At 35.7% G+C, this 15,249-nt stretch overlaps 1 protein-coding gene across 2 annotated transcripts in view; it reads right to left on the bottom strand.

Annotated features, from left to right (window-relative positions):
• Positions 1-15,249, bottom strand: part of LOC106132822 (ATP-binding cassette sub-family G member 1) — a 36,151-nt gene that overhangs the window by 19,495 nt on the left and 1,407 nt on the right. For both annotated transcript variants that reach the window (XM_013332357.2, XM_013332360.2), the window contains exon 2: positions 197-376. In XM_013332357.2, coding sequence (XP_013187811.2) covers positions 197-311 — 115 coding nt within the window. In that variant the 5' untranslated portion in view covers positions 312-376. The remainder of the gene's footprint in view (positions 1-196; positions 377-15,249) is intronic.

Below are 15,249 nucleotides of genomic sequence, written 5' to 3'. Positions count from 1 at the left end.
CTGGGATTCGAACCCGGGGACCTTCTGTGTCAATTCATAACCAATTCAAGACTCGAGAAATAATTTATTAAGCTTACTTCTGAAGGAATTAGAAGAAGGGTACAATTTTATATGAAGAGGCAATTTATTCCAAAGGCGTGCAGCCAACACGGAAAAGGAACCACCGTTTGAAAAAATGGCAAAAAAAAGAACTTACTTTTTCCATTATGGACAGTATAAGTGAGATCTTGGAAACTGAGGTTGACTGGCGGTCTCTGGGGCAGGTGGGACAGGTGGGCGCGCCCAAGAACCCGTGGTGGGGTCACTTCCATTGTTGTGGTGTTACAGTTTCATTTACAGCATTTTTAACGTTGACGATTGAAGAAGGTATCCAAATCTGAAACAAAACAAATTGATATAAGCAAATTCAATTGTTGTAGGCAATAGACTTGCGATCTGTCACTATTGGAATCTTAATTCTATTGTTAAGCCATACAGCTGAACGTGGCCTTTCAGTGTTTGGAAGACTGTTGGCTCTGTCTACCCGGTAATGGATATAGACGCGATTGTATGTAAGAACAAATAAGTATGGTATTATAGGGAAAAACGGACGGTAATTTGAAAAAAGGAAAAAAATAATTTTATTACTTCCAAAATTCGAATTTCTTGCATTAGTTTGAATGCTAACAATGCTAACCGTTACGGTAAGGTTAAGGGGGTTCATTCATTCAGTCCTGTAATCACGTCAATATCAAGATGAGATTCAAATAGTGTCAGGTTGCTCGCCCATCGCCTATAAGAAGAATCCCAAGTTAAGTGTATTCTCTAAAGAAATCTGCTAGTCAGGCAACAGATGAATCATTTTGCTTTTCCAACTTGACCTGACTGGTAATCGCACCCGTGACCTTGACCTCACACATTACCTTAAAATAACACCTACCAAACTCACAATATATCGGCAATAAAGTATTTACCAACCAACGCTTATTAAATAAGTATCGTTGCGCAATTAAAATACCTAGTAAGTAATGTTACAAATTTATAATCGATATAATAACGTCGATAATCGATTTTAAAATCGCTAACTTACCGATGTGCAACCACACACAGCCATTATGACGTAACATTCGGAAGTTGAAGGTCAATAGCAGAGACAGTTATGCATATTTAACGAAAAATAAGTATCAAGATACACGAACTTGACATACATCATATAATGTCAGTCGTAACTTTTACATAATCTCACAAAAATCATGCACTGTAAGGTCTATTGACTACTATAATAAACTACCGTGTGGTTTCCGGCTCTTGTGAATAGGACGATGTCTTTCCCAAGGATGGCGTAAAAGGCAACTAAGGGAACGGCTAATAAACTTGGGATTCTTCTTGTCGGCGCTAGGGTAGCAACCTGTCACTGAAACAGCACTTTTTCTCAATCAGCGCCCGATTTTGGCATCTAAATGCTAAGTTCAAGTCAGACCCAGCAGTGTTGGTATGTGTCAGTCATTCAGTCACTGTCCTCTTTTATATAATTATTAAGAATTATATAATATAAATGTAAATATAGACAAGAGGCTAGGCTAACAAACATGGGATTCTGATATTAGCAATCTGTCACTACCTATTTGAATCGCAATACCATCATTAAGCCACGCAGTTGAACGTGGCCTTTCAGTCTATGCGAGACTGACTCTATCTGCCCCATAAGTGGTAAAGACGTAATTAAATATATGTATGTATATAAGTCGTAAGTAGATTTTTATAAAACGAAATAAAACTATCGACATTTCTTTTATTTTTACAGAATGGGCAAAGCCGGTATTTAGTTGATACGCGCAAAAGCTAATGCTTTTTAATAGCTATAGTTTCATATAAAGTATCATATAAATGTAAAATAAATGATTAATATTTTTTCTACAAAGTGTCTAGTGCAAATGTTTCTAATACAGTGACGACATTGCCACGGTGAATTCCTTTCCCGATTGGTTTGCCAAAATTGTTGTTTTTTTTTACCTTTTTCAATTATAGCGTAATTGATAATGATACCAGACAGTCAAAATATTCCGTGGGTACAAGAAACGAGATAAACATAATAAATTCGATGTCCTTGACCAGCAGTTAAAATGTAACCTTTGCTCGGCGATTACGCTAAATTCATCTAAATAAATAAATTAAAATGAACATGCCGTGTTATTTTTCCTTTTTTTAAATGTACATTTTATTTAGTTTTATATATTATGATTTTAATTACTAAATATTCGTCATAAAATCACGCCTATTTCCCGTTGTCAAGAATAGAGACGACATATTCTGTCCTAGGTTTTTGCTTTTTTTTTTGTTCACATAAAATGTAAATAACAGTTATTCTTATCGTAAATTATTTATCTATCTTTCTTATAACTTTGTTTATAAGAAAAACTATACACAAATCACGACTTGATCGCCTAAGGGAGCCTGAGATGAAGGCCACATTAAGTTGTATAATTTCATGATAGAGTTGAGAGAGAAAAGCCCATTGTCTAAGAAGCATCCTAAGTTAAGAAGCCTTTCCATTTATTGGTGTCATAATATATGATACTTTTTAGGCCTTGAAAAAATTTGGATATGTTTTTACAGTTAGTCGCCTGTCTCAATCCAATGCCTTGTAAATTTAAGTCACTTTCTACGATGTCCTCAGGCAAAGATAAAGAGTTGGTCTTCTCTTATTTTTGAAGTCTTGACTCACATAAGTTACTTAAAATCAAGCTACTATGCGATATCATGTACCAAAGTCACCTAGGTATAAGAGGTACCTATAAAATAGATATTATATTTAAAATATATACATACCTACAGACAAATATAAACCTTTGTAATTAGCGTGCGTAATAAACTTCATCTATGAAGAATCTATTCATAATTTAATGAGCACAAGGCACTATTATACTCATACATTTTATTATAGGTAATATTAAATTTATATTATAAAGTTGTAATGTTCTTTTTTGCAGTGTGTTACGATGTCCCTCTCTGATTTATCAAAAAATTAAAAATGTACTACTTCAATATTTTCTCCAAGTACATACATACATATACTTGCTATGTAGACATAGCCACCAGTCTCAAAAAGACTGAAAAGCCACGTTCAGCTGTATGACTTTATGATGGAATTGAGATTCAAATAGACAGGTAACAGGCCCGTCGCCAATAAGAGTAAAAAAACAGAGAGTAGATATTATCAGCAACATGCTTCGTCAAATGCCAACATAAAACTCAAAAGCAACGCGCTTCGTCAAAAAATACATATTCACCAAAATAAATATATTGATTGATTGATAGAATAAAACCCGAAGAGTAGGAAGATATATATAAATTAAAAATAATACCAACGATAATGTTTTCAATGCCGTATATGTGATAATAAGTCTTCACAAGTAGATAATAAAAGTAGGTCCCAAAATAATTCTTCGCATTCTGTGTCATCTTGTGACATTGTCCTATATTGAGCATTCCCGCATCTTTTGATAAAATATCCAATTAGGGTTGGCGGCTGTAAAATTAATAAGTAAGCGAAGCATCCTTTAATTAAATCTTCAGAAAATATTACATACATATTTCACTTCATCTCACACGGGGTGCAATGTCAATAGTGTTGACGATAGAAAACGATGCATCTCATTAAACAAAAACCGTTTTCAGGTTCTGTAGTCTACAGAAGACCCTCACATAAACAAAACTTCTTGTTTATTAAATTTTCGCGCCGCTCCTTATTTTTGTTAAATCATTTCTATGACAATTATCACAATGTTCCCTATCAAAAATATGATATCAAAATTTGAAAGATTTTCAAAAGCACCTATTTGATTACATTAACCCGAAATGAAGTTAGTAATTATAGTGGGCAGTGATTCCACCCGTACATGGTCGCCCTTACGATTCGCCAAATCATTCATCATGCGAACTGCTGTGACTTGGAATTCCCTCCACTATCTCTCTTCTCCGATACATACAACTCGGGGATTTGATCAAGACAAAAGTGAATAGGTATTGTTTGAGTTTGCGTGCACCACCTGAGGCCTAAACTTGTTTACCGCCAGGCTGATTGAGGTCAAATTCTTATATATAAAATAATATATACTACTCTGTCAAGAAAGTAGCAGGAAAAAATCAATAATACACAAACTGTTTGTTATTCATCCAAATTTATTTTATCACCTTCAAAATATGCTCCTTTAGAAACGATACACTTACGCCAACGAATAATCCAATCATCAAAACATTTTTTAAACGCTGTTTCCGGAATTGAGGTCAGTTCTCGCCGCGAATTCTCTTTTATGTCTTCTACCGATTGAAAACGGGTGCCACGAAGTGGTAATTTGAGTTTAGGAAAAAGAAAAAAGTCGGCTGGAGCCATATCTGGTGAATATGGTGGTTGCTCGATGGTATTTGTTGAGTGTTTGGTTAAAAATTCGTTCACAATGATGGCCTTGTGCGAAGGTGCATTATCATGGTGCAAAATCCAAGAATTTTCTTTCCACAAATCTGGCCTTTTTGGTCGGATTTGCTCTCTTAAACGCCGCATAACACTCAAATAATATTCCTTATTTACCGTTTGACCTTCCGGCAAGAATTCCGAGTGCACAACACCGCGATAGTCAAAGAAAACAGTCAACATGACTTTGACTTTTGAACGACTTTGGCGTGGTTTTTTCGGTTTCGGTTCAGTTGGAAGGCGCCACTCCGAAGCTTGTTGACTAGTTTGCATGTCAAACTCGTAAACCCACGTCTCGTCACCAGTAACAATGCGTTTCATGAATGTTGGGTCGGAATTGACTCGTTCTAGCATGTCCTCAGCGACTCTCATGCGATTGAGTTTTTGAAAAAAATTCAGGTCTTTTGGGACACGGCGATGGTGTCCGCACGGCGATGGTGTCCGCACCCCATCACGTCTCGTTCCCGGCGGGAGCGGTATGCGGTCTGCTGAAAGCCGCTTTGCGACGATGAATGTAAGAGGAGGAATGAAGGATAAGATTGAGGAAGTATGCCAGATGATGGATGAAAGACGTTTGGATGTGTTGTGCGTGAATGAAACGAAGCGGAAAGGATGCGACGCGACGCAGCACGGCCCTTACACGGCGTATTGGTCTGGAATTTCCAGTACCAGCCGAGGCTGTCAAGGGGTCGGTCTAATTCTTTCTGCACGAATGGCTGAGTGCGTGAATGAGTATGAGTGTGTCAGCCCTCGTCTTCTATGGATTAGGCTGAAAGTTGGAATCACTCGGATCTTCGTTCTAGGTGTTTATGCACCTTGGGATGTGGGTTCGAGGGGTACAACATCAGCAAAAAGCGAAAACGAGGAGTTCTGGAATAGTGTAAGAGAAGTATTGAAAGTTACCAAGCCAAATGAGAAGATTATTATGTTAGGTGATTTTAATGGATGGGTGGGTGTAAAGCGTGATGGATATGAAAAGGTGCTTGGTGCGTTTGGTGACGAAAAGGTGAATGATAATGGAAGAAGTGTATTAGAAATTTGTCTAGAGTGGGATCTTTTTGTGTCGAACTCAATGTTTCAACATAAAGAGATCCACACCTACACAAGAGTGGAAGGTATTTTAAAAAGTATGATAGACTTTGTGATTGTAGATGAAAGATTGAAGAACAAAGTGCTGGATACCCGTGCATATCGCGGTGCTGGCATTGACTCGGACCATTTACTGGTGATATCCCGGATAAGGGGTATCTTCAATCGCTGGCGGCACAGGGTAAGGGAGCAAACCAGCGCTTTGGAAAGAGTAAAAGTAGAAAATTTGCAAGATATGGATGTAGGTAAGAAGTATATTAATAGACTGAAGGATGAATTTGAAGATTTAGAGGAAATGAGCGATATTGAAGATGGATGGAAGGAATTTAAAGAAAGAATTGTGAAAGTAGCTGTTGAAGTGTGTGGTGTAAGTAGAAGAAGGAAAGGAAAAAATCACAAAAATGCGTGGATGAGTAAAGATGTGCAAGAACTTGTGCGATTAAAGAAGAAAGCATGGCTGGATTTGTTAGCAGCAAAAGCTAACTTAAGAATGCAAGAGGTTATAGATGAAGATGTGAATGAAGCACGTAAGGAATATAAGAAAATGAAAGATTTGGTTAAGAAAGCTGTGATTAGAAAGAAAGAAGAGTATAAAGAGGATTTTGATAAAAGGCTATCAGAAGACTTTCAGTCAAATCTGAAAGTATTCTGGAAATCCGTAAGGTCAGCCCGAGGAAATACTATAACCAGAGAGCTGACTAGGATCAGATGCCAGGATGGTAGCGTTGTGAAAGGAGAAGAATGTGTACTAAAGATATGGAAGGACTATTTTGAAAGTTTATTTGAAAAAAAGGAAGGAAATAAGAAAGATTTCTGCTATAGCGAAGAAAAAGAGAATGAGATGGAAGGCAAAATTGAAATGTTCGAAATTGTGGAAGCACTTAAGAGTATGAAAGCGGGAAAGGCTGCTGGGTGTGATAGAGTGTCGGTCGAGATGCTTAAAGCAGGAAAAGGCGTAGTAGCTAGTCAGTTGTACTGCCTTTTCAATTTGTGTTGGAGAAGCGGCCGAGTACCAAAAGATTGGTGTAAGGCTGTTATCGTGCCACTTTACAAAGGAAAAGGGTCACAGCTGGACTGCAAAAATTATCGTGGTATAAGCCTGCTTAGCGTCGTCGGCAAATTGTATGCTAAGGTATTGATTAATAGAGTCAGGAATGAAACTGATGACAAAATATGGGATGCTCAAGCGGGATTTCGAAAGGGAATGGGATGTACTGATCAGGTCTTTTCCTTGCGGTGCATAGCCGAAAAGTTTTTGGCCAAGAGTCAAAAAGTCTATTGCACATTCGTAGATCTGGAAAAGGCCTATGACAGAGTTGAGAGGAATGAATTGTGGTCAGCACTTTCTATGCATGGGGTGAGCAGTCTCTTAATACGAGCACTGAAATCCTTATATGAGGATTCGAGTGCTTGTGTCAGGATAAACGGAGCGCACACTGAGTGGTTTAAGATTGAGAAAGGCGTTAGGCAAGGATGTGTTGCGTCACCGTGGCTGTTCAACCTATTTATGGATAGCTGTTTGACAGATTTGAAAGAGTCTAAAAGTGGATTAAGGATGAATGAGTTACTCGTCAAATGTCTGCTCTATGCCGACGATCAGGTTATACTGGCGTCATCAGCGGAGGAGTTACAGGAGATGGTAAACTGTATGCATGAAGCTTTAAAAGAGAAAGGAATGAAAGTGAACGTAAGTAAAACTAAAACACTGGTTTTTGAAATGGAGAAAGAAATGACAGCATGTAATATTTTGATTGGAGGAGAAAAAGTGGAGCAAGTGAAAGAGTTTGTATATCTAGGATCAAAGTTTACATCAGATGGCAAGTATGATAGTGATATTGAAAGGAGAGTGAACGCGGGGAACATGGTGAATGGAGCTTTGCATGCCTTTATGAGCAGTCAGAAACTATCCAAAAAGGCTCGACTGGCTGTGCACAGGGGCGTGTTGGTCCCGACATTAATGTATGGGAGTGAAAGTTGGGTATGGCAAAAGAAGCATGAAAGCAGAATAAATGCAGTGGAAATGAGAGCGTTAAGGAGTATGATGGGTGTGAAATTGAGTGACAGGATAAGGAACAGCGTGATAAGGGAATGTTGTGATGTGAAAGAAGATGTAGTTACAGGAATAGAAAAGGGTATGTTAAGATGGTTCGGTCATGTGGAGAGGATGAATGAAAGCAGGTTGACTAAGCAGATATACAAGGAGAGTGTGGAGGGAAAGGTCGGAGTGGGAAGACCTAGACGAACGTATCTTGATCAAATTAAGGACGTCCTGGTAAAGGGTCAGGTCAAAAGTACCCGAAACCGCCGAGCTTGTATGAAGAGAGTTATGAATGTGGACGAAGCGAAAGAAGTATGCAGAGATCGTGGCAAGTGGAAAGAGGTAGTCTCTGCCTACCCCTCCGGGAAAGAGGCGTGATTTTATGTATGTATGTATGTATGTCTTTTGGGACTAGCCGAGCGGCAACATGTTTCATACCCAAATTATTAGTTAAAATGGTACGGATCGACTCGTGAGATACAGAAAGTTCGGTGGCTATCTCTCTCAAAGTTGAATGAGGATTTTCAGTCACTATTTCCTTCACTTTTGCGATGTTAACTTCAGTTGCAGACGTTGATGGCCTACCAGAGCGAGGCAAATCTTCCATCACATCTCGACCGCTTTTGAACGCTTTGTACCACTCATAAGCACGAGTTTTTGATAAAGTCGATTCACCGTAAGCCTTCTGTAACATTTTCAGTGACTCCGAACACGATATTCCATTGGCAATGCAAAATTTAAGACAAACTCTTTGTTCGATGTTTTTATCCATTATGAAATTAGCAATACACACTAGATATGATATAACTAAAAATAGCACTGTATTTAATGTAAACAACAGATGCAAACCAAACTCCGCACCAAAATGGAAAACAGTTGTGCCAATCTAACAACAACAAAAAAACAAAAATTTGAATTTGGAACCATAAATAAATAATCCATTCCCGATACTTTTCTGACTGAATGTATATATATAAAATCAACCTTAAAGATACGGTAATGTTTGAAGTTAAAAAATTTAAACCTAAAAAGCTTGGTAATTGTGCATGAACCAGATTTATTTAAAAAAATCATGGTAATGAAAAGATGCAGTCACTGCTTAGGTAACTTTCGGGAAAGAAGCGTGATGAATTATCTTTATATTCTCTTTATCGGGACAAAAATACAATGTTTACCCAAAAATATGTTATGAGACCCCAACGTAACAATATTGTATATTTAATTAATAATTAATGATAAACATCCAAAACCCAGGCGAATCAGAAAAATTGTTGTCCATCATGCACTTTCATCATCCTCTGGTCTTAAATTCATAGTCACATACATACATACATATGGTCACGTCTATATCCCTTGCGGGGTAGACAGAGCCAACAGTCTTGAAAAGACTGAATGGCCACATTCAGCTATTTGGCTTAATGATAGAATTGAGATTCAAAGATTGACAGGTTGCTAGCCCATCGCCTAGAAAATAATCCCAAGTTTGTAAGCCTATCCCTTAGTCGCCTTTTACGACATCCATGGGAAAGAGATGGAGTAGTCCTATTCTTTTTTGTATTGGTGCCGGGAACCACACGGCACACACTTAACAATATTGTATATTAAATTAAAAATAAATGATAAACATCCAAAACCCAGGCGAATCAGAAAGATTGTTGTCCATCATCCACTTTCATCATCCTCTGGTCTTAAATTCATAGTCACATCACACCAAAAAACCATTTTTATGACCACTAGCGTATTCCACAGCGCACAGCCCTATTATCACGCGTTGTCATTGACCCTCCGCCTCGGCCGATACACGTCGTACTTGAATTTTTAAGTCCAATTATTTCGGCCCGATACGAGATGTTGAGATGGCCATGCGATTCGCTCGTTTCGACACAGATTGCAAAATTTTTTCGGCTGTTCGAAGATTTTAAAGTTATTCAAAAATTAGGCCATCGCATGCAATGTACGTTATTATCTGTCGAAGGTCAGGGTTTTTGAATTTTATTGTTCTGTTATTAGGAAGGTATATTTTGAATACACATCTATCTCTATATGTATATATATAAAAGCGAAAAACACTCACTCACGTACTCACTCATTACGATATCTCGAAAACTACTAGACACGACATCCATGGGAAGGAGAGGGGGTGGTCCTATTCCGAAGTGCCGGGAATCACACGGCGTACATAACTTTTAATTGGTCAGCTTATCAATCCAATCGAAATGTAGGTAAATGTTACAAAACATTTAATTCTATTTGTGAACATAACGGTTTTTGATTAATACGCCTCATCGTTTAGCTAGATTCGCCACAGTCCACACATAAACGCATCAGCATAGGTATTAGGTACACGTCACAAAACTAGTACAATCATTGACCTAAATACGAAATCAAATCGCCCTGGAAATTATTTAATTTATGCTATTTATAAATATTTATTTAAACTTAATTGCGTATCAATTTATTGGTATTTATTTTTAATTTGACCGTTTAATGCGCATATTTCGATTTAAGAACATTTAAATTGTTCTTCTGAACTCAAACTGACTAATGAGGATTTGCTGATATTGGTTGGAACTTATTTTATTAAAAAAAATTAACAGCCCTTGCTTGAAATATTGCACTAAAGTTATCAATTATAAAGTATTCGGTTTCCACATTTAGTATTTACATGGAAAAAAATACAGGTAAAGTAATAGGTTAATTTCAACATAACTTCAGTCATGCGCGCCATAAAAATAAATGATTTTCTGTTTCCTAGTGGCCAGTATCTTTTAAAAATATTTTTTTTTACAAAATTTGTACAAAAGTTTAAAAAATTTAGTAGTAAGTATATATGTAAAACCACACATGTAAATAATATAAATTTATATACTATTATATACTACAATAAGGTAATAGTTAGCTTTTTGATGTTAAAATAATTACGTAACGTTCAATTAAGTGTATTTCTACAGTGTTAGATCCAAATTTAAGTGATTTAACGAAAACCAGCCCGAGGAATAAAAGTCCTTCAGAATAAAAGTGCTGAGTAAAAATCTGGGTAAAAATAAATCTGGCCGTTTTCAAGAATAGCTTAACAAAAGATAATACTATGTATCCTACTAAGTCCATTAATTAAAGTATTTGGAGCAGTGACAATTCACTAGCAAGGAATACGAGTATTAACATACAAATATGCTAATAAATAGGACGGAATAAATACAATGGCTTATTACGTTAAAGTGTAGAGTACTTCGCTCCACTCAACTTTCAACGCGGAATTTGCTAATGAATTGAGAAATTGTGTATTTTTCCACAAAACTACACCTACTTGAACTAGTATTCAGGTTCCAAGTAGTAAATTATAAATGAATAATAATATAGATGACAATCTTTTGCCCGCGTCAAACCCTATGTCCTTTTCCATAGTCGAAGGTAGGTATACAAACGCAATCATAAAGATCGGTACAGTGTTTAACTATAAAAAATAACAAATAAATTTTAAAAAAAATTGTTGGCCAAATTCAGCTTTATGGCTTGAATATGGAATTAACATTCAAATAGTGACAGATTCCCAAATATATTCAAGAGAATGGCTTGGATGGAATTATTAACTTTGGATTATTTTTTAAACAATGGGCCAATCATCTAGCTTTTGCGTCTTGACTGTCTTGCCGTCATGAACATGATAAGTGTTTTATTGATGATACTGATTTATTATTGTTTCTCTAGACTGGACTTAAGCGCCTGCGCCGACTGTCAATCTTTGAAGTTCAACTTATGAGCCGGGTTATTTCATATTTTCGACTGTGCAGTTAAGAAGAGGGAAACTACATTTCTTTTTTTTTTCTGTTAAATGTTTTTTTTACTGTCGTCATACGAAGAGCAATATGTTTATACATTTTGTTTTTAAAGAACTCCTGTGACGATACCTATAAAAACATTGCACATAAATGACTGTGCATATTTTTTTTACTAAGACCAGGAAATAATTTAGCCGTTTTTTTGTTAACAATTGCCTTGAATTTGTCCAGATTGAGATAACTCATAGTGTGAACATTGGCCGGTCGTTTTACACTATATTAAGCAGCTTCTTTAGCGTGTCTTTTGTAAATATTGCAACATGATGTCATTGTGTTTCAAAGCTTACACACATACGGTCACGTTTATATCTGTTGCGGGGTAGACAGAGCCAAAAGTCACGCAAAGAAGTAGAGGCCACCGCTGTAAAGCTGAATAATGGAATTTAAATTGAAACAGTGACAGGTTACTACCCCATTGCGCACAAGAAGAATTCCAAGTTTATAAGCTTCTCCCTTAGTCGCCTTTCACGACATCCATAGGAAAGATATGGAGTAGTCCTATTTGAAAGTGCCGAGAACCAAACGCACGGTTTTTTAAGTTTTTTAAAGTTAAGTTATTTAAATACAAAATGTGAAAAATTTCAAAAAGATCAGTTCAATAGATAACGCGTGAAGAGAAAACAAACAAACAAATTAACTTACTTTCGCCTTTAATATAATAGTTATTGGACTTAACACTGATACTTATAAGATTGAATATGACTTGGCCAGTAAATAAAACAGTTAACGTGTAGTGTCATCGGTTTTGTATTAAGGATTACTGAATGCGAATAACATGCACCAAGATTTATACTAGGTATAATATCTTGAATTTACTCAACAGTTATTCATAAGTAGTTAGACTATTGGGTGCCGTGTGGTTCCCGGCACCAATAGAAAAAAGAATAGGACCACTCCATCTCTTTCCTATGGATGTCGTAAAAGGCGACTCAGGGATAGGCTTTTAAACTTGGGATTCTTCTTTTAGGCGATGGGCTAGCAACATGTCACTATTTGAATCTCAATTTTAACTTAAAGCCAAATAGCTGAACTATAGACGCGATTATATGTATGTATGTACTATTGGGCCTTTCTTTTTTCATCTTTCGAATTCTATGCAGATGAGAGTTCTTGTTTTACGTTATGAAACCAAGAAGACCTTTTTTACACCAATTATAACATAACGTTCAGGATATACTCGCTTAAACAAGTTTACAATCGACTGCATTTAAAGTTGTGTACACACTATATACACAAGAACGTATAAATGCATGCATACGTGCATATTATCACGTCTTTCCCTTGCGGGGTTGATAGAGCCAACAGTCTTGAAACACTGAGAGGCCACGTTCAGCTGTTGTTGATAGAATTGAAATTCAAATAGTGACAAGTTGCTAGCCAAAAAAAAGAATCCCAAGTTTATAAGTCTTCCCTTAGACGCCTTTTACAAAATCCGTGGGAAAAATATGCAGTGGTCCTATTCTTTTGGGTAATGGTGCCGGGACCCACACGGCACAATTTTCCTACTTCCTTTTAAATGATAATATTGATTGATAAAATACTAGAAAACAGGTACTATTATTAAATTAACTTAAGTAAGTATAATTTAAACGATATTAAATCTATTATAACACCGTTTTATTCGCAACGTGCTTCGTCATTTGAACAAGCAGCTATCCGCAAAAAGCTTCGTAATTTTAATCAATAGTTTATAAATAAATAATTTCTTTAAAACATATTAATATTCAACTCCGTCAACGCTATATGTATAAACCTCAAATTCAAACCTGATTTATTTTATTAAACTATATGTACGTAAAATATACAACAGGTGGACTTAATGCCACAAGGCATTCTCTGCCAGTCGAACCTTTGGACCAAACTGAGATGTATGACGGTTGGTGCGATAAATAATCGCAAAAGAAATAATAATATAAGTATATGATTTAGTATCTGTTTTCCCTTTTTTCCTAGGGTTGATTGGTAGATAATATTACTTAACAAAAGTTGAGGATAAATTTATTGTTATAATTTCATGCGCAATAAAGGGTATTCAATCTATCTATGCATTGAATCAGCATAATTATAAGCAATAGCAATTATGTTTATGTAGGTAATTAATGATCGAATTCGCAACTAAAAAATGTAGAGATATCAATCACTGCGCAGTTTCCGAAATACGAGATGATAAATTTTATCTACCAATTTGTTAGAAACTCATGAACTAATGTCATATACATACATAATTGTAACAATAAAAATTAAATTATTCTTATCTAGGTTTTTAACTTCTTTGTATCTGGCACATAAATAATTTGAAAACGAATTTAAAATTTAACGATATTAAATTATTGGATATAATGTCATAAATGTCAATATCATTTTTGATTGCCCGGCTCTGCGACCAGTTTCAAAAATTGTTTAAAAATTACCATAAAGTTAAAATAACAACGTTTAACTTAGGTTACCTCTCTACGTAAATGTCATATATCGGTTTATTAAAAATATGTACATATTGCTATGTTTCTCTTTCCACTAACATACTAATATTTCATCCAAAAGACTGCCAAAGACGGGATAACGAAATTCTTGAACAAATAATTTGTTTCGAACTAATGTCTGTTATTATTCTTATGTATCAGGTATATATTGTAGGCATTTTTCATTAATAAGAGACTTTCTAATTAATGTTTATGTTTGGAATAAAGGGAATTTCATTCCAACATACCTACATACATAAATACTTTCGCATTCATCAATATTAGTAGGTACTTAGGCTAATAAACTTGGGATTCTTCTTTTAGGCGATGGACAAGCAACCTGTCACTATTTGAATCTCAATTCCATTATAAGCCGTATAGCTGAATGTAGTCTTTCGGTGTTCACGAGACTTGTGGCTCCGTCTACCCCGTAAGGGAGAAAGACGTAAATATGTATATTTTTCTGTTCATGCACGCTCCTTTACAGCTGTGTATCCAAGCGCAAGAGTTAAATTACCTCCTATGCACATGTTACAAGAATGTTATATAAATGACTGTTATTATTGTTAGTTTCTACGTAATATGCCGTGCGGTTCCCGGCACCAATACAAAACAAGAATAAGACCACTCCATCTTTTTTTACACGGATGTCGTAAAAAGCGACTAAGGGAAAGGCTTAAATGTACCTATACTTGGGATTCTTCTTCTAGGCGACAAGCTAGCAACCTGTCAAATTTGAAGGTCATTTCAATCATTAAGTCAACCAGCTAAACGTGTCTTTTCAGTCTTTCGAAGACTGTTGGCTCTATCTACCCCGCAAGGGATATGACGTGATTATATGTACTTAGGTAATGTTATAGGTATGCTATCTACGTAATGCACACACAGAACAACATTTTGTGCGACGTTGGTTACAGACAAATTACAATCTTCTTGTCTCATATAACTATTACGAATGATATTCCATAATATGAGGTGTTTGTTTACAATCAATTTGATAGATACATATGCAATTTTATAAGACAGATTCATCAAATATTGTTTTTTTTTTTTATTATTTTATTATTATTTTTTATTTATTTAATATTTTTAAGTGCAATAACAAAAAAATTGTTCAAGTAACCAAAACCCTCAAAATTAACGTCAGTAAATATTTTTTTGTAAAAAACAGTGACAAATTGACTTATACGACTTAGACGCATATTGTTAGTTTGTAAAATAATTTAGTTAAAGACATGTTTGACTTCATTGAATATTAACTATTTCCTTGGGTCTAAGGTTACACCGGAAACATACATATTTAAGTAAAGTTTACGCTATTTGTATGAAAATTCGTGCAAGCAAAGATATTTTATCACAATTTAATTTTATTAC

Source organism: Amyelois transitella, chromosome 14, assembly GCF_032362555.1.
Source record: "Amyelois transitella isolate CPQ chromosome 14, ilAmyTran1.1, whole genome shotgun sequence".
Lineage (NCBI taxonomy): Eukaryota > Metazoa > Arthropoda > Insecta > Lepidoptera > Pyralidae > Amyelois > Amyelois transitella.
The sequence above is the reverse complement of the archived record's forward strand: the minus strand, read 5'-3'. Positions and strand labels throughout refer to the sequence as shown.